This window comes from Pelecanus crispus, chromosome 1 (genome assembly GCF_030463565.1).
Source record: "Pelecanus crispus isolate bPelCri1 chromosome 1, bPelCri1.pri, whole genome shotgun sequence".
Taxonomy (NCBI): domain Eukaryota; kingdom Metazoa; phylum Chordata; class Aves; order Pelecaniformes; family Pelecanidae; genus Pelecanus; species Pelecanus crispus.
This window is the reverse complement of record NC_134643.1, coordinates 193,984,822-194,005,463: the sequence shown is the minus strand read 5'-3', so window position 1 is coordinate 194,005,463 and position 20,642 is coordinate 193,984,822. Positions and strand designations below refer to the sequence as shown.

Here is a 20,642-nt window from a genome sequence, read left to right as displayed (position 1 = left end):
TACAGCACCTTATACCAGGGCGTCTGCCAGTAGGAAGCTCAGAAAAAAATAATTTTAACCAAACACACCTACATCAAGCCCATGACTTGCCCCTAGATAGTTCTTAGCTATACGCATATAAGAAAAATTCATTTTCTTCAATACAACACATTGAAATATATGCAAAATGCTCTCCTTTCCGCCCGCCCAAAAAATTACAGCTATGATAGCTGATGACAAAGATAAGATAAAATGACTGGAAGCACAAATAGCATTGTTGCGTAGCAACTGTTGATGTACATATGGTGATGTTTATGGAACAGAATGTAGTTCATATTTAATGCAGAAATAATACTGAAACCAGCCTAGACAGCAAGACCTAGACAGCAAGAGACGACTGTGCTTTGGATCCCTCTGCAGTCATCACAGAAGCCACACTTCCCGCCAGCTTTGCTAAACTGATGTTCAGGAACACCACCACAGGCCTTAGTGATTTGCCCAGCAATGAAGACGACACAATGTCTCGCATGTGCGAACAGCCTGGCAAAGGAAGAAGGGAGGTATTTTGCAACTAGTACTTTCGGAGTGCATTGTACTACTCTGTATTACTCATTAGAGCTATTTCAAAATACAGAAATAAGAAAAGAAAAGAAACAGGAGAAACCCCAGAGTGAGCCTAAACAGAAAGTATACCACGTGTGAAAGCCAGCGTAGACCAGATTTTTAATAGTATCTGGGATGGGATCCACTTTATCCAGCTTTCTATTAGAACAGAGTTGAATTTGTGTTTGAATTTATGTATTAGCTGTATCCAACACACAGAACAGAACAGAATAGAACAGAATATTTCAGTTGGAAGGGACCTACGATGATCATCCAGTCCAACTGCCTGACCAGTTCAGGGCTGACCAAAGTTAACACATGTTGTTTAGGGCATTGTCCAAATGCCCATTAAAGACTGACAGGCTTGGGGCATCAACCACCTCTCTAGGAAGCCTGTTCCAGTGGTTGACCACTCTCTCAGTAAAGAAATCCTTCCTAATGCCCAGTTTAAACCTCCCCGGTGCATCTTTCAACCATTCCCACGTGTCCTACCACTGGATACTTGGGAGAAGACACCAGCACCTCCCTTTCTGCTTCCGCTCTCAGGAGGCTGCAGAGAGCAATGAGGTCGCCCCTCAGCCTCCTTTTCTCCAAACCAGACAAACCCACATTTTATATTAGCTCAGATCTAGTACACACACTGCATTAAGACCAAGAAACTGCAATTCATTAGACTTTGGACATAACAAATGGCACCTCAGAAGATCCTGCTGCTGTCCATTAACTCATATGGGACCACCAGAGACGCAGAGGTTTACAATGTAAGAACTAAAGGATTTCTTCCAACTACAACAGGTATTAGAAGCAAGTTTAGTTAAGACAAAACAAAACAAAAAACCCAGAAAAAACATTCAGAAGTCTAGAAATTACATTATGCAGAAAATATTAAATTACTTGTCAAGTCTGATCTCTTCTGCTTGCTCTAAGTGACCTGACGAGTCAATGTGAAGTGCAGAACTACCCAGAATATGTAAACTCCCTGCAGCATCTTCCAAGATTACAAAATATTTCAGAGGCAGCTTTGTCATTCCTCATTCATTTTCTGAAAGACCATCAAAAAGATGGTCATTACAATGTAAGGATCCCAGAATTAGAGGACAGAACACAGAATAGATCTTAGGGCTTTTAAAGTGCTCCAGAAAAATAATAAAAATAAAATTAAAAAAAAAAAACCCACACACAAAACCCCACAACAAAACCCACCCTTTATAAAAGAAACCCAACTGTTTTATGCAATTTGCTCCACTTTAAATAAGTTCAGTCCTCAAGAAAGGTACTGACAGAGAGCAATATTGCATGAAGCACTTTATTAATATTTCATTCGCGTAATTCCTCAAATGCATCCTTCCAGATGCAACATTAGAAATGCCATCTGCAGTTCCACAACAGCTTAATCTTTGGCCCATGGTTCAAACCAGAATATTGATTCTGTTACATGGTGCACTTTGCAAAAGAAAAAGGAACAAGATCACCAATGCTTTTCACAAAAATATGCTAATTATGATTTGAAGACAAATATTGGTCTGTGACCATAAGAACGAATGAATTTCATTTTCCTATGACTGCCTCTTACTTGCAGACTGACTGATGTGCAAAGTTCTCTAAGCTCTTATTGAGTCTTTTTCCATGGTTGATGTAATTATAGTGTTTTTTTCCATCTGGACTTTCTGGCATCAAATAGGGTAACAGCCTTTCTTTCAGTTGGGGTATCCATATAGTTCCGTTCCACTCTTCAGACACCTGTTTTCACCTAGCCGAAATTCACTACAAAGTTTGTTGAAATTGGTTCTGGAGCTCAAAACATACTGGTGATACACATTCAAACACAAGAGTGTGGCTGCAGGAACATGGTGTCTGTAAGAAATCTGCCTGCAATTTGGAATATTTGTGTCACATTCATCTTTACAACCAAAAAAAGTCATACACAAAAAGCACATTAAAGTTTATTTTTGATTGTACTGCCAACACCAGCTTTAACACAACAGCAACACATTTTAGCCATTTTTCGTTTAAGTGAGTTTCATGAAAACTCACTGACTGCGTGTTATGCTTGCTAATCTCAAGCAAAAACAACTTTGACAGGGTTTATGCTTATTCAGTGCTTCACTCCAAACATTTCTCATTTCACTAACTACCCTTTGCTCCCGATTAATATAATAACTTCTACTCAATAGATCCATGGTCCTTGAATAACATTTTGTAGTTGTTAAGAAATGCCAAATTTTTAATTGATTAAATAAAAACGGGACAGCTTCTAAGTACCTAAAGGTTTCAAGACACTGGTATTACAGATGGTAAAACAGAAATAAATGGGCATCTTCTTGCTATCACATTCTAATGACTTCCATTCTAACTGATGATAAATGCTCCACATTCAAGTTAAGCATCTGCACTCACTGCAGCTTAAGTTACCATTAGAGGTTTTTGAAGGAATATTTTATATAAAAAGGTGTCTCGGGAAGCAAAATCCCATGGGATTTGCAGCAAACATGCACAAATCACTGAAAGTATACTCTAAACGCATCTTCGCATCTGAAATCTCTCTTCTGTCCAGCATTCTGAGGTTGAGGCACAGAGAAACGAAAAAGGATGAGGTACTACTAAAACGCTTACAACATTCTTGCAAACTTGCTCCCTACCTCTTTCCACATTTGTAACCTAGGTATTATAAACCCCAGTATTTTTAAAGTGTTGCAAGTCACACACATGAAAATATAATAGGGTTTTTTAAGCGAAAAACCAATATCATGACTACATTATCTTCAGAGAAAGGGATAACTGAAAAGTGCCCAAGTTGTACTCTAAGAGCCTGTATTTCTAAACACAACTGTGACAGTCAAGCTACTTGTACCTTGATATCTCAATGCTCAGCCACTAAACCTTTAAATAGATTTTAAAAAGGAGGTGATCGAACTTACTGAGTATTCTAACTCTGTACTGTGAGTTACAATTCTCCCTCCCTCATTTATTCGATAAAGCATTACACTGCCATCACAGCAATTACTTGCCAGCCTATGAACATCAAAACATCAGCTGCTGGTAACACTGTAGTTTTCTGCTCCACAGAAGGCAGAGGTATGAAAAAAAAAAAAAAAAATTACTCTTGCTCATCTTCTGGGGACTTCAAAACCTAAGTGCATGAAACCGAGATACCCTCTGCAGACAATGAGATGCTCTGCAGACACCTTCCTTCTCTCTCTAACATCCAGAACATGACTATGTAGTCTCAGTAGAAAACCTTACAGTACATGGGAGTTAGATGCAAGGCAGTCTGCTGAACTCACTGTACAGTGTAACACTACCATGTATCTTAAGTCTAACATGCAATTTAGGACATATGATCTTGAATATCCTGATCACTCATACAGCTACAAAGCTGAACTTAAAGCAGGCCAAACAGCTGAAATCCAGTGAGAAAAATTATAACCTTACTGCTGCACTGTTTGGTATTATCACCTTATTAAGCTTTAATACACTTAAACCATATATACACTTCAAGAAAATGTGGTGAACAGATGTCTTTATTGCTAAAATGGACCTGTTCAACTGGACAGAGGAAGAACCAGCATTCTTATAAAACTGTATCAACAGCAGAGACCCATTCAAGGAGAAAAAAAAATATTAGTTGATTGCAAAAGTCCATAGGAAAATACAATTTTTTTTCCGGTGAATACCCTAAAAAGGAATGCACGATGTACTGCACTCCACGTTCTCTTTGTTCTCTTCCGCAGACCCACAGCTGAAATGTACATGATAAACCTACGTGGAGAACTTAAATTAGTTGCTCAATGATATGAAGAGACAGACACAAGAACAGAACAACAGTGATAAGTATGCAGATAACAACAAAACAGAGCCAAAATCTGTCTTCTGAGTCTACTGGCCTTTACAGCAGCCAGTTTATTGAAATCATGTATACTGGAATCGTAACAAGTAACTTTAATTCTAACTTACCTACTGAACTTTCTGTGAACACTGTTAAGGTCTGTCCTCCCACACTTTGCAAAAGAAACGGATGTTCCCTTGGTGCACTGACTGAAGCAGGTTTTCCTCCAATATCATTGATGCTTGCAAGCTCTTCATTCAAAGTAAATGACACCTAACAGTCACAATTACCACAGTGTTACTAAACAGACTAAATTACGCAGCTTTAAGAGTTATGGGGAAACAAAAACAGAGAAAAACCAAGTAGTATAACACTTTTCCATTTCAAATACATAGAAAGTGGGATAAGAGTCTTAATATATTGATCTCTTGTTGAAATACAGAATTCAAAGCTTTCATGTACTTCATAAAATTTACTCATCTTTTAAAAATTGTAAATTACTTCCTCCTGAAGTCAGAGAACAATTTGATTTTACTTATTAAAATGTAAAGCATAATAGATTTTCAGACACTGTTCAGTATGAGTGCTTTAAAATGTTTCACACAACCAGCTGAGTTCCAGAGAAAGTGCTAATGTACCAGGACAAGGGGTATTAGCCTGAGGACTCCTGAATTGCATGCAGCCCAGGAGAGGTTCAAATACAGCTCCTTTGCTATGTTTACATCGTATGCCCAATACAGGAGCTGAGGAGGTACTGGGGGGACTGGGTAACCAGAATCCCTAGCTACAGGACACAGCAAGAAACCTGTAAAGGGACTGCTCAGACCCGCACTGCATACTTTTCCTGTACGTCCTGCTTAGCCTCATTCTGCCATGCAGCAACAGGGTCCCCAGGAAGCCACCCATTCTCATGGCGTTCCTCACCGCTTGGCTCTACACAGACTGCAAAATGGCTCTCACTAATATCAAGATTTTGGTGTGGGGCTCAAAATTAGGGAGGTTGGCTCGTATTCCAGCCTAGGAGAGTCTAATCAAACATCCAAACCTCCAGTAGAACTCTCTCCACTTACTCTAAAAGGAGTTTGGCCATGTTATCAAATGGCAAACGCAGCTTGCTTTGTTTGCTCCCATTTTTTCGTCCAGCGTTTCTTCCAATTCAGTGACAGACCTACGTAGTATTTGAAGTAATTCTAACTAATGGAACTTTCCTTATCTCTTGTAAAAGATACGGGAAGTTACTGTCATTCACTGAGGCTGCTAACAAATGCTGTTACCTTTGCATACAGAAAAACCTTCAAGTTGCTTTATATTTAGTAGGACCAAATTCCAAATTTAAGACAGCATACTTTCTGAAATTGCAACCCTCCACCTCCAACTTCTTTTGCTTCATCATCACCCTCCTTAGTTCTCAGACAGCCTTTTGCACTAACACATCTCCAAATGCAAACATTAGAGAAGGTTGCTACTATGATTGCTGCTTACAGATGCATAAACAAACTTAGGGAACGAAGAGACTTGATGTAAGTCCCACAATAAATGTATGGGCAGAGCTACAAACAGAATTCTTTCCTCCTGATTCTGTGGTACAATGCTTCATTACAGGTGTAACAAAAAATTATATGATGCTAGAAACCAGCATGTTCTACACAATTTTTAGAATTTAAAATATAACACATTCACAGCCTTTGTATTTAGTAATTACTTACTTCTGTTCTTCCTTGATTTCTGCAAAAGAAAATATTTAATGTTTTAGTTTCCATAATCTAAATCCACAAGTTTAGCTTCCCTGATAAAAAAGCAAATTAAAATTCTAGTTTTCTTCACTCCTGAGCTGCTCAATTTTTTTTATGCTGATGCCCAAGAATAAATGGGAAAAGTCAGCAGGTGAGAACAGAAGCAGCAAAATAGCACAGAAGTAAGTTAAAGAACATTCTCCAGTTAGATGTGCATATTTCTTGGGTTTAAGAAATCAAACATCATTTAATGGGATACAGCCACTCCCCAGCATAATTTCATATCATTTATGTATTGATAATCACTATACAAGCAAGTACCTTTCAAGTTTCAGAGAAATATGCACAGTGTTTGCAAGAAACAGGATTACGTATTATAAGAGGTGCGACGTAATCTATTTTACTGCAGGCAGCTTCTAAGAATTGCAACCAATAAAGGTACAGTAAAGGCTTACTTGGCAATCCTTAGTTTTCCCACTTCACCCCTTCCTGAAGCTTTATTCCACTGTTGTGACAAGTATTTGGGGACCTAAAAAAAGAAGACAGACGTCAAGAAATGCAGATTTTAAAATTCTATATAAATTGTATACTTGTATATACTTTAAATGCATTTACCATGACCACTTCAGAATACAGTACGATCTAAATATAATAGACAATATATTCTATTAGGGAGAGCAAACAGAACAACGTAGCACAAAAATAAGGCCAGTGGAGAGTCCCAAAGTTCCTGAATGAGGGAAAAATCTTATACTACCTTTAATCTCAAATACTATTATCCAATCATGAAAGGCAAAAAGAGATCAGCATCATATTGTTAAACTAAGGAGTCCAAAGAATTTTATTAAGTAATACTATACTTCTAAATATTTATCAGAAACTCTCATCTCTCTACGAATTTAAAAAAACCCAAACAAACAAATAAAACAACGATGAGAAGTTAGGCAATAACAACTCGGAGACCAAAAGGTGCTGTGGAGGGAAGGCGTAGCATTTGGGAACCTCGGAAATATTCAGCAGCAAACTGTAGCCCTACTCCCACCAGACGCCCACTTCTTCAGCAGCAGAACTACCCTACGCAGGTCTGCCTCCCAGCACTCATTCCCACCCCTCCACTCTACTGAGAAAGGTCTTTGTGCAACTGGTCAGTATACGGAAAGAGCAAACTGATCTGTCTGGGAGGCATAGGGGCCTTCTACATTTTAGCTGTGCTGGTTTTATATTTAGCACGTGGAAGAACCAAACCAGGTTCCCAACCCATTTCCCTGAACAACTGCACAAAGCAAAGGTCAGTGCAGGGACAGGAGCAAGCAGCCCTGCTTAACCTGATACATCCAAGGAATAAAAGCTGCTCCAGTGATGCTGACTCACCTACACACACATTCCTCCAGTTACAAAGGGTTTGGAATCTGCAACCTCAGGCGGCCTGGGCTTATGATGGACAGTAAAGGCACGTACGTAACCAACCAACAAGCTGGAAGCTGGCTTTCCAAGTAGACTCGTTTCTCCTCTTTTCCCATCAGTAGCTGAAATCACAGCCTGCCTCTCCACTCTCTGGCCAAAAAAGTACCAGCTAACTACTGCCAGGTAAACTAGACCCCAACAGCTGGCACTTCCATGGCCAGCCTTAACACCTTGCCTCTGCTGCACTGCACACCCACGCTGTTCAGGCTCCCAGATGTGTCCCAGATGTGACAATGCATGCACGTTTGTGTGCAGCAGCAACAGCACTTCTTTTTTCTGGAGAGAGTAATGCCAGGAGAAGGCATCCAGTTCTCAGCAGAGTTACCCCAGTACTTCCTAAAGACCAGACAAGCTTAGAGAACATTTCTTCCCTATCCGTCTGTGACGTTACTCATTACTTTATAGACGTCTGTAAGATTTCCAAATCAACCATCTTGCCAGCCTGAAAAGTAACAATGTAATTTAGGAGTTTCCTCCACAGCCACCATTCCTTGTTCCCCAGATCATCTCTGGTGCTCTTCTCTGAATTGTTTTTAGGTCTACTGTATACCTTCCACGATGGAGGACAAGACCAGAACTACACACAGTATTCAGGATACAGGCAATATGGTGGTGTAATAATATTTTCTCTTTTTTTCTCTGTATCTTTTATAATCACGTGCAATGTTGAATCTGCTCTTTTGACATGATACTCTCACAGATACCCACATCTACTGTGAAACTAAACCTCCTTTCTAATGACAACAGCCAGCAGAGACCAAATCGCAGTATAAGTATTAGGATAATTTTTCTCTGTGTGCATCAGATTAGATTTTTCGACTCTGAATTTCATCTGCCATTTTATCATCCTGTCACTCAGTACCATGATACGCTTCTGCAGTTTCCTGCTGTCAACTTTCATTTTTACTGTCCTGGATAAGCTAGTACAATTAGAACACTACACAGTTTTCGGTAAGGTTTTATGAAAGCAGACATCAAGTGTCAGTACGAAAGAGGAAGCCAGAAGCAGCGACCTACCCACCACCAGACTTGCTTTGCTGTGCAGAACTTCTGAAATTCCCCACCATTTTCAAGTGCCACAATAAGATGTTTTGTTAGCTGAAGTATAATGGTGTCACATGCCCTGACCACCTAGGACCAGTATTTGGGTACTGGCCCTGTCCCCAGAGGCTTTCAAGTTGATGGTCTGAGCCTGATCTCAGTCCCCAAAGGAAGAATCATAGAATCGTTTAGGTTGGAAAAGACCTTTAAGATCATCCAGTCCAACCATTAACCTACACTACCAAGTCTACTCTAAGCCAATCAAGGGTAGACTAGACTAAAGAAAAGGAGGCCGCTGCTGTTTCTCCCCAGACAGAACAAATGCAGGTCTAGAGAAACGGGGGCACATCCACAGGGGACTAGAAGGGGGCCAGGGCACATAATCCCCCACTGGCTGGGAGTCTCCTCTTTCCTGAGCCAATCCTTGCTGTTGCCAGAAGCAGCCAAGCCGTTTTGGTAGAAAGACCCTCCACGGAACGGAGCCGACGGGCAGGCAGCGGCGGCCCAGTTAGCAGCAGCAGCCAGGAGCGCGGCCCCGCACCACACAGGTGCTTGGGTTTGATTTGATGCTCTTTACACCTTTTCACAGTGCCTCCGTTACCGCCGCGCTGTTCGAGCACGAAGGTGAGCTGCAGTGACAAGACACGGGCGCTCATTTTCCTTATTGTCTTTGTCAACAGTGACGTGAACCTGGAAGCACTCAAACTTTCTCAGGCACTCGGAGTTCTGGGAAAATAAAAGTTATGCCGCCAGGTCTGTCACCCCTAGCAAAGCACGAGCCAAGGACAGCTCCCAGGTAACCCAATTTTCCCTGTTTTGCTTCGTTTACCCCAGCAGCCCCCGCGCCGACGAGGAGGGAAACGGGGGCGACCGCTGCGCGGGGGCACCGGCCAAGCCTGACGCCGGCAACCCCGGCCCCACGCCGCGGGCCGGCTCCCCCCGCGCCCCAGACACGGCCCCCTCCGCGGGCCCCTCCGGCGGCCGCCGCCACCCCGGCCACGACGGGGCGGGAAGGGAGGCGAGGGCAGGCCCGGCCGCCGCATGCCGCGCCAGGCCCGGCGCGGGGGCGCGCCGGCGGCTTCTCACCTTCACCAGCCACATGCCCGTGTTCTGCTTGGCCCCGGTGAGGTCCAGCTCGCCCTTCTCGCTCATGGCGGGGCCGGTGGCCGGGCCGAGGCGGGGGTACGAGGCGAGCTGGCAGCGCTTCCTGCTCCCGCGGCCGCTGTACCCGCCCGGAGCCGCCCGGCAGCGCACCGCCGGCAGACGGTGGCCCGCGGCGGACAAACCTCCTCCGCTGGCGGAGCACGGCGGGGGCGGAGCGAGACGGCGGGCTCTCGCTGCGGCGGGGACGCGGGTTCGAGGCCCCGCCCCGGCGCGGCGGCGAGCACGGTGGGGGGGGCGGGCCTCGACATAGCAGCCAGAAAAAGTTATTTTCTCCCTGTACGGGAAGGGTTATCCCGGCATGCGGAGAACGGCAGGAGCGTGCAAAATGGAGGAAAACTGGAGGAGCAGCCTGGAGAGAGGAGACACGGCCATGACAGTGCTCTCCCATGTTGGCTGGGAAATGGCGGGCTGGGGAGCAGCTCCGGGGAAAGGGGTCAAAGCACCGCAGTGTGCCCAAATGTCACAAAAGGGAGAAAAAAAAGAGCAGGTGAATAGTTTATCATGGATAAAAAAGTGAAGAATTAGGCTTAGCTTTCCACAAAGGGAACTCACGGTGAAGCACTGAACAGGCTGTCCGAAGATGGGATGGCATCTCGGACACTGAAAATGTCTTAAGTCAGGAGACAGCAAGCATCCACCAGCTCTGCTCTGAGATGGGGGTGTTGGGCTTAGATAACCTCTCTAAGTCCCTATTTTATGACTCTGTCCCTATCGCTGGGGAAGTTTTCCTAACGTCTAGACTCTTTCTCTTGTTGCGGTTAAAGCTCATTATTTCTCTTCTATCCATTGGGGACTTGGAAAGCATTTCATTACCTCCCTCTCTGCAGTTTTACTTTTTCCCTTCACTGAGATGTATGCCTTCACTGAGATGTATCCCTTTGGTTTGTTTCCACTTACACTAGACAATCTCACTTCGTTCAATTTTGCCTCATAGGTCACATTTTCCAGACCTCTGGCCATGCCCGTTGCTCTCTGAATTCTCCCCAGTACAGGTTTACATCCTCCTTGAAGTCTGGTTGCACAACAGTGAAGGTCATACTCCGTCTGAGACTGTACCAGCAGCAAGCAGAGAAGATTTCTGGTACAATATGCAAGGCATTGCTCATCTGGCTTGCAGAAAATGATCTCAGTATTACATCTCAGATGTGATAGTCTGTCTTTCTAATTATAGGCAAGCCTCCAGGTAACCGAGGAGGGCATTGCTTTTATGCATATCTGGAGCAACAACAACCAACATTGAACCATCCTGATTAGGATTAATTACATTTAAAAATGACTTTTGTTTTTATATTGGAACCATACTTGTCTGCAGAACTCAGCTGGGAGGGTGGATGAAGCTTATACTGTTAGTCAGCTTCCACTAAAAATTCAGATTTCATTAAGACAACTTTTCACAGGCACACCAGAGGCATCTCCTCAAATGCTAACAAAAATGGAAGCAGGTGCATCTCAACAACGGTAAAAACAGCCACCATTCCTGGGACTGTGCGACCCCCAAATATTATAGGTCTAAGACCCTTAGGTTTTGTTCAGCTGGAACACAAACACTATCACTTTGCAGTTTGCTTTTGGGTCCTGCTCCACTGATCCTCTGTGCTGTACATAGGACAGTTTGTTCCCGGGGTCTCTTTGAGAACAAGCCAGTGAATTCACTCTAAGAGAAACCCAGAGGCACAGCTGAATATCCAAGAACGTATAGGTGCAGCCGTATCCCGCCTCGCTCTCTGTACCCAGCATGGTCCTCCAGCATAACTCCAAGAAACACTGCACCCTCAACCACAGCCAAAAGCTCTCAGGCCATTTTTCAGGATACGCGCTGTTCCCCACCCTGCTATAACACAACTTGGTGATGGGTCTGGCAGAAATGAGGGGCTCAGCGATACGATTTTCCTAGAATCACAGAATGGTTTGGGTTGGAAGGGACCTTTAAAGATTATCTAGTCCAACCCCCCTGCCATGGGCAGGGACATCTGTCACTAAATCACAGAATGATAGAAGGGACCTTTAGAGATCATCCAGCCCAACCCCCCTGCAGTGAGCAGGGACAGCTTTAACCAGATCAGGTTGCTCAGAGCCCCGTCCAACCTGACTTTGAATGCTTCCAATAATGGGGCATCCACAACTTCTCTGGGAAACCTGTTCCAGTGTCTCACCACCCTCATCGTGAAAAATTTCTTCCTTATGTCCAGTCTAAACCTGCCTTCTTTCAGTTTAAAACCATTGCCCCTTGTCCTATCACAACAGGCCCTGGTAAAAAGTCTCTCTCCATCCTTCTTATAATCCCCCTTTATATATTCAAAGGCCGCACTAAGGTCTCCTCACAGCCTTCTCTTCTCCAGGCTGAACAACCCCAACTCTCTCAGCCTAGCCTTGTAGGAGAGGTGCTCCAGCCCTTGGATCATCTTCGTGTCCCAACTCTGGACCCGCTCCAACAGGTCCATGTCCTTCTTGTGCTGGGGACCCCAGAGCTGGACGCAGTACTCCAGGTGGGGTCTCAAATTTTCCCCTAGGATAAACATTGAATTAACGACAAAAGTTGTCCCTCTGCCACCGCTCCCAGCTCAGTCTGCGTGCTCAGATCACACCCACCACCACTTGTAAAAAAGAAAAAAAAGCGGTGGAGTGGATGTTTCTACAGGAGAGACATTTTCAGCGAGGCAGCGTCGCATGGGGTTCGGACGAGCCTGCAGTGTGCCAGGCGGGCGATGGAAGGAGAGGAGCTCCGCTTGCAAGCTGCAAGCAGGCAACAGCAGCATGGCTGACCACCTCAGGACTCCTCAGAGAAGGAACCCATGAGGAGCCATCACTCCTGTTCCAGGCGTAAATGACAATAGCAAAAGCCTCTGTAAAAGCCTGGCAATTGGGGTGGCTCAGCTGGCAACCCGGAGGGGAAGGCAGCCAGGCAGAGATCTCTCCTGGCTCCCTCCAGGCAGCCTCTCCAGACCCGTTTCTATGGAAACTGAATTTAAAGGGACAACAAGCAGGAAAAGAGCGCATTTTCATTAATTCCTCATTTAAAATCTCAACCTTCTGTTTGCCAGGGACACATTTAGCGCCTTGGAGGAGGATCCGGGGGCCAGCTGCCGAGCAGCAGAGCTGTGTGTTAGTCACCCATTTTCTCCTTGCTTGCTTGCATGGAAACAGATGTTGTGTCTGAGGAGAGAGGTAGCCAAATTCAGACTTGCACAACCTTTCTCTCTTCCCCCCCGGCATCCAGCTAGGTGAGGTGAAGAGTCTGCAGTGTCGTTGGCACCTGCATACGGTTTCTCTTCATCGGTTTTAGGAACAGGCTAATCGCTGCGGCCTGATGGTGCTGGTTGAAAACCAGTGCAGCAGAAGATGCAAAAGGCCTGGTGCTGTCCTGTTGAAGCTGACGGGACTTTTGCCATCGGGAATTCACGTGCTTCCCTCAAAGCCCAATGAGGATGAGGGGAGATGTGCTCCTGGGAGCTGGTAGTGGTCCCACCCAAGATGTCAGTGACGGACACCATCGGACAAGTTTGACTGAAAACACTTCTCAGGGATCAAACGGAGTTTTTAGTGGGAAAAGACCTACTGGCAAAGTGAATTGCACATGAGAGTGCTCGAGCCACTCAGCTGTATCCTCTGTGGGGGAAACCTGCTTTATTCTTGGGTAGCACTAAAGCGTGACACCTGGGAAGGCTCTTCAGCTCCTGACACGGTGTGCACATCCAGCACTCACACGTGTGCTGGTCACTGCTTCGCGACTCACTGGTTCCCACTGGAGGGAAGGAGGCCTGGGCATGCAGGCAGAGAGCTGGCCAGCAAGCCTGGAGGCCATGTGCTTTCTTTTCCTGAGCCCCCCTAATAGCACTGAATGGAGGAACCCCCACAAGACAACTCTTGAAGATGTCAGGGTTCCTTCGCCCCAGCCTCACCGGTTTTAGTTGCAAGATGATTCCACATAGTTCTTATTCCCTGCCTGGCAGGAAGAAGTCATGGCATAACATTGTTTTAGGAACACTGGCGGTCTTGATGAAACCTACATTTTTTCTGTATTTTTCCTGGTGCAGAGAAACCCCTGGGGAAGTGAAGCAGGCTGTGTAGAAAGGAAATAAAATACAGCACATGACAATTAGTGTATTATAAGCTAATACAACACAGAGATCTATATTGCTGTCTGTGCAGATGTCCCCAAACCTTCCACATCGGGTAAAGTAGCAGATGACAAACAGTTTTCATACACTAGATGAAACAAATCAGCTATAATCACACTAAACTGCAAGCACTGAATTATATTAAGCAGGTGGATCACAACTTGTGTTTCAGTTTATAAGCAAGGCAGAGTGCATGCATGGAATTATAACAAGAGGAACAAAATTTCCCTACTCCAGGTAGATGACAACAGAGAAGAAGATCATTGCTTTGAGTGACAGAAAAATGGAGTCCCAGCCATTTCTGGCTCCTTTTCACTGCTCTGCCAGCAATGAATTTGCAGATCCCCTGTCTTTATTACTTTTCACGTGGTGGATGAGGAGGAGAAGTGTGTATCTGGCACAAGGCGAGGAGGAGAGGGACTGCAGGTCCTGGCTATGGTCCTGTGAAATCACATTAAGCACATGAAAGCCCCTTCCTACCTGAACTGCTGCAGTGACTTTGCTGCCCTGGGACTCACGCTCCAGATGTGCCACAGGGGTCCAACCATGGGCTCTCCCTGCAAGATAAACCACACCACTGGCCCACAGGCTCCCCTTCCCGTGAAAGGCATTGGGGCACAGCCAGCAAGCCCCCCTCCCATCACGATGCTCATGTGGCTGGGGACACGTAGGGGCGGGAAGAGTTTGGGAGAGGCCACAAGGCTGCCCAGATCGTGCTGGCCACCTGGCTGCCCCGAGAGCTGGGCAGCCCTAAAAGCCAGAGGCCATGCATCCTGTGGCCAGATGCGTATTGGCTGTCTTGCAGCCCAGAGACTTGGATATCTAAGACCAAAGTGTTCACTTAGATTCATGCAGCTAGAAGGTGTCGTTTTGGTGATTTCTCACTCCTCCTCATGGTGGGTCTCCTCAGGGGCAGCTGGAACACCCTTCTCCTTTTCTGGCTGCTGGTGCTGAGCATGTTGCAGGACCACCGCTTCCTTGAGTCACACTTCACATCTGATGGGAGCCCTTGGCATCTGCAAGCGATTCCTGGTAGGTTTGGGATGTTTTCTCATCTCTTGGTTCACAGGTTTCCAGAAGGCATTTCACGGGGAAAGGGTGATGCCCCAGAAACCTGGTTTCACTTCTCTTCTCTGTGGATGGGGTGACACCCCCAGTCTGTTTTCTAGCATTTCCATGTGCTGGAGGAGCTGAGTGCTGCCCACATCTGGATGCTCCCTGAGTTCAGCTGTGTACACAGGAACTGTGCTGGGCCTCCATAGGGTCAAAACATTTGGGTCTGGAGCTAGAGATGAGATCTGCTGCTGGGCACGAAGAGAAGATCCTGCAGAAGCTGACTTTCACTTGGGAGCATTGATCCAGGAAGGAGACTATTCCACCAACAGCTAATGCTCTGACTTCATTCATTCCTGTCAGCCAAGCTCCTCATTAACAAATTAAGGTGAGCAGGGCAGTCACTTTGGAAGGGGAAAACTAATGGAGTGAGATTGTTCCAGAGCTGCTTGTCCTACTCTGTTACAAGTACTACATAGCATCAGCAGAGCTCTGCTGGCCAGTGAGGGTCTCTCCTATAGCCTCAATATCTGATTTTTCAGCCAGCAAAGAACCTATGGCTTCAGAAGCATGCAAGAATTAAATCTCAAAACTACCATTAATGCTTGAACTGGCAGGGCAAGCAGGTGGCAAATCTTTGCCATCTTCAACTGTGATGCATCGTTCTCTTGCCTGCACTGCAGATGGTCTATGTAACCTGGAAAAAAGAGAGGAAATAATCTGCAAAGAGGCAAAAAACATCTGGGCAGAGCATGATCATTTATTCTGGAATAAGAGAAAAGAAAGTCTGTGTAACTTATTCCCAAAACAGAGCATCACCCATCGAGCTGCGTATCTGTTTCCTCTGGCAGCAAAGGATTCTCAGTGTGCCTCTTTAAAGCCAAAATATATGTTGCAGCCATTGTGTTTTCAGACTGCCTTTGAGCAATACATTAATAATGGACTTGTTGACCCCAAGCTGTTCTGTGTCAGAGAGTGCAAAAGTATCAAGCTCATAGCAGTACAACGCTAGGCAGTATGAAAACTTAAACATCACACTTCTGCCTGAAAACACAACTCAAAACCCCAGTTCTGATCAGAAGGCAATCTTCATTCATTAATTAATCCTTTTTAATTCTTTCTATATGTTTACAGCCACACATTTTTATGTATGCTGTACATTGGAGAACACTGTTTTCAGGTTAGTGGAATTGCAGCTGTGCTTACAGTTTCACCCATACCACATCTTCCATCACATTAACAATGTGCAGTGAGTTTGACTGAAGGCAGCTTGGCCTCTTGTTTGTTTGGATTTTCACCATATCAAGGAAGGGGAAAAAAAAAGAGAGAATTGAAAGATGCAGCTACATTTTTTTTTTTTTTTTAAAAGGAAGAAGATGCTTGTCAGAGAATTTCAGAGATACTTGATCTGAACGTAATTTAAAATAATTTCTTAAAAAGTGACCACAACATTGACATTATGTCTTTTAACTCAAGGTCCCTTTTGCCTCTCTCTGGCATAAAAAATTATTGGCTGGTGTTTTTTACCAGTGTCTCTCAAGAAGGGGTTTTAAGCATGCAACATTTTTAACCCAGTAATAGTACAAAGGTAATGTGAGCTCTGAGCAGCTTGTTGCTTTCTAAAGTGCCTTTTCATTGTAGGTGAGTAGAAGATGTTACATAGAACTGAGTGCTACCTGTTCTCCAGTCCTCCACTCCTTTACCTTTTTGTGATCCTTAAGTTTTCTCTGATGATGTACTACCTCAGCATGAAAGGCCAGTGGTACCTATAGTCACTCATCTCCTGGACTTTCCACTAATGACTTCGTGAAGAGCAAGGCATTTTCTGTTCAGCTACCAAAACCCCTCCATTTTCAATGGATTTATTTCCCTTGTGTTATAATTAAACAAACATGATTATATGCCAGTGATATCTCCATAATTATGTAGGTATAGACAACGGACAGTTGCCAGGGTATGTTATTGATATATAAATTATCTCCTAATGGACTATTGTTTTGCAAAGCGAGCTTTCCAATGACCCTAAGAGAAGACTGTGTGACTAAGCTGAGCTAAAACAACATTAGTGACCAGAAGAACAAATCTAGAAGGATAGTAAAGAAAAACAGGACATTCCTGTTGGGAAGCAAGCCAGCCAGCCAGTTGTGTAAGGGTCGCACCATTTGAACATGTATAGGACTGGCTGACAACCTCCTGCAGCTGCCCACGGTTAAAAGCATAGGCAGGTATATATAACTTTGAGATTGTGTATATATGTAAATGCGATAAAGGCATCTAGTTTTGGTGCCACTGCTTCAGAAGTGATCACTCTGGTACCCTGCAATGCCACATATTTAAGTGCTATCGTTAAAGGGAACAAACCACATGTATTTGCATCCAGCCTTGCATCCCACCCTTGCACCTGGTGGCAGCTCAGCCACAGCAGTGCCTCCCAACAAGCTCTCAATGAGATAATTAACTGGAGATCTCAGAAGCGTCTGCTTCATTACTGCTGCGAAGAGCCTGCAGGTTCCCTCCAAAGCCTTTCCACCCAGTGGCCTTTACTGTCAGCTCTCTTTTTTTCCCTAAGTGCTGATTGTTGGCACTTCTCTAAAACAGTGCTAATGATCTAATAAATATGATTATACGAAAGTGGTTTGTCTCCTCACTGCATAAGCTAACAATGCTACTATGGACCAGAGCAAAATATGTTCTCTTTGCCACAAAGAAGGGCTTTCCCACTAAATTGAAATTAATAAACTGGAATTAGTAGAAAGTGTTACAGACCTACAACTGGATTGCATTTTACTGGATTTCTGTTGATGGATTAGGTTAAATAAAGTCTGAAATTTTGCTTGTTAGTTAATTATTATGAGTTAAACATGAACAAACAGAAATGGCATTTCAGTCAGTGGGAGGAGAATAAGCAGAAGAACAGAGGGAAACAGCAAATAAAACCAGTGAGGACAAGAAGATCCGATGAGAACATGGGTATCAAAGGGTGGTGAGAGGGGCAGGGACCACAGCTAACCCTGATGGCCTCATGTTGCTTCATTTTATCTTCTGGCACACGGCACATAGGGCTGGGGGAAAGAAATGCAATGATTCTGGGATTATTTATCATCAGAGGCTATTTTCTCATAGTCTGCTTCTTGCTGAAAACTGCAGGCGTATCACTGAAAACGATTTCTCCTGGAGACTGAGCGTTTGGCAGCAGCAGCCCTCAAATTGGCACTTGCAGCTTGCAGGATATGTCCATCTCCCTCCAGAAGCTCACACCCTGTTTCACATATGCTTGTAATTTCTGGACATCCAACGTGATCAGGAGTTCAACTCTTCGCTTCATACACTCTTAAGGATGAATCACTGAAGCTTTATCTAACAAAGCTGAATGTTAACTTCTTTCTTAAAGTTACCAGAAGAAAAAAAACATAAATAACAAAAGGCCATTTCTGATTGCAATGAGATTTCCCTTCAGAGCCTGCAATATTTTCACTAGCTTTGCAAAAACCTCATCCCATTACTTCTCCCTGCCCTAAGGCTTGCAGGACCTTTCCTCCTTTCACCCCCTGGCTTATGGTGGCTCTCATTGCTGTTCTGTGAATTTGAGCTCTTGGCCCTCATTTTATCACATTACTTAACTGCACTCCTCTTTAACATGCATAGTTGTCCTCACTTAAATAACCTTCCTGGTTGTTACAACTTTTTCAAGGCTTTACCATTATATTCTTATTCTTATGCATACACCTTCTGTCCTGGTTTCAGCTGGGATAGAGTTAATTTTCTTCCTAGCAGCAGGCATAGTGCTGTGTTTTGGATTTAGTAGGAGAAGAATGTTGATAACATGCTGACGTTTTTAGTTGTTGCTGAGTACTGCTTATGCTAGTCAAGGACTTTTTCAGCTTCCCATGCTCTGCCAGGCGCACAAGAAACTGGGAGGGGGCACAGCCAGAATAGTTGATCCAAACTGACCAAAGGGCTATTCCATACCATATGACGTCATGCTCAGTATATAAACTGGGGGGGGGGGTTGGCCAGGGAGCAGCGATCGCTGCTCGGGAACTGTCTGGGTATCGGTCGGCGGGTGGTGAGCAATTGCATTGTGCATCACTTGCTTCGTGTATCATTATTATTATTATCATTATTATACTGTTACTATTAGCATTACTATTTTACTTTATTTCAATTATTAAACTGTTCTTATCTCAACGCAGGAGTGTTTCTCACTCTTACTCCTCCGATTCTCTCCCCCATCCCATCGGGGTAGGGGGATTGAGCGAGCGGCTGCGTGGTGCTTAGTTGCTGGCTGGGGCTAAACCACGACAGTCCTTTTTGGCGCCCAACGTGGGGCACGAAGGGTTTGAGATAACAACAGATTAACCAGAGTGTATTAAGGAGTCTGTTAACAGTTGCCGGTCACGATATTAGTTCATCTGATCTGCACCATGTTCTTTTTTTTGCAGCATGCGTTAAAGCTTGCTGTCAGTTTGTGTAGTGTGCTATGCTCTGCAGTGATTCATGATCTTTTGCTTGGGAGGCTCCTTATCAAAACCCTGACCTTGAGCATTCTTTGGTATTTGGGTTTCATACAAAAGTCACTACTGTACTTCGGGTACTACCTCATAGAGAGAGTTAGCAATTATACTTCTTACTCTAAGAGGCTTGTTGTGGAGGAAATACAGAATGGCACCTTTGCTGCTTTCTTCTATGATGTTTCCTCCTTCATTACAACAACTTTCCTGTATCTTGAACACCTCTGGGCAGTTAAGATACTTCTATTGATAATTCTTGGGAATGTTGTTTCCGTTTTGATAAAGGTCAGTAAGCAGTTTAAAAATACCATCCAGAGATCTACCCCAAGGCTGGATAGTTATGAGTGGCAGGGTGTGTGGGATCGTATGCGCAAGTACCTAGGGCAGTGGGGACCTCCAGTGTTTTGGAACTTCACCCCTGAACAAGTGCAGAATCCTGAAGAACTAGTAAAGTATTTGGAAGAAGTATGTTGTCACCCTGGTAGCTCCAGAGAGACACAAATCATTGCAACATGCTGGGGACTGGCCCATGCCTATCGAGCCGTGGTCAACGCTAATCAGTATCCTCAAAAGAAAGAGAAGGTCTCTGGATCTGATGACAAAACAACAAGCACTGTGGCTACTCAAACCCCCACTACAGGCCCTGCGGCTACTCCAACCCACACTACAGGCCTTGCAGCTACTCAAACCCCTGCCCCAGGCACTGTGGCTACTCCAGCCACAGCCATGAGCACTGCGGCTACTCAAACCACAGCCATGGGCACTGCGGCTACTCAAACCACAGCCATGGGCACTGCAGCTACTCAAACCCCAGTGACAGACACTGCGGCTAAACCAGAGAACCAACCTGCGCCGGTATCAGTTGCCCCTATACAGAAGAAAAAATACACGAGGAAATCAGTTCGTTTAGTAAGGGATGAAGATGAACCAGGGCCATCACGAGAACCAGAGGAGGAAGAACCCATAAATGAGATGGTGACCACCCGATCCCTATCCCTGAGTGAGCTGCGAGATATGCGAAAAGATTTCGGTTGTCATCCAGGCGAGCACATCATCACCTGGCTGCTCCGATGCTGGGATAACGGGGCCAGTAGCCTGGATTTAGAGGGTAGGGAAGCCAAGCAGCTGGGATCCCTTTCCAGGGAAGGGG

General features: G+C 44.7%; 1 protein-coding gene across 2 annotated transcripts in view; it reads right to left on the bottom strand.

Moving 5' to 3' along the window:
* The window catches only part of GTF2F2 (general transcription factor IIF subunit 2), a 90,806-nt gene extending 81,008 nt beyond the window's left edge, over nt 1–9,798 (bottom strand). For both annotated transcript variants that reach the window (XM_075718073.1, XM_075718081.1), the window contains exons 1-4: nt 9,733–9,798; nt 6,597–6,670; nt 6,115–6,133; nt 4,537–4,681 (exon numbers count right to left, since the gene is read on the bottom strand). In XM_075718073.1, coding sequence (XP_075574188.1) covers nt 4,537–4,681; nt 6,115–6,133; nt 6,597–6,670; nt 9,733–9,798 — 304 coding nt within the window. The remainder of the gene's footprint in view (nt 1–4,536; nt 4,682–6,114; nt 6,134–6,596; nt 6,671–9,732) is intronic.
* Nucleotides 9,799–20,642: the final 10,844 nt, after the last annotated feature.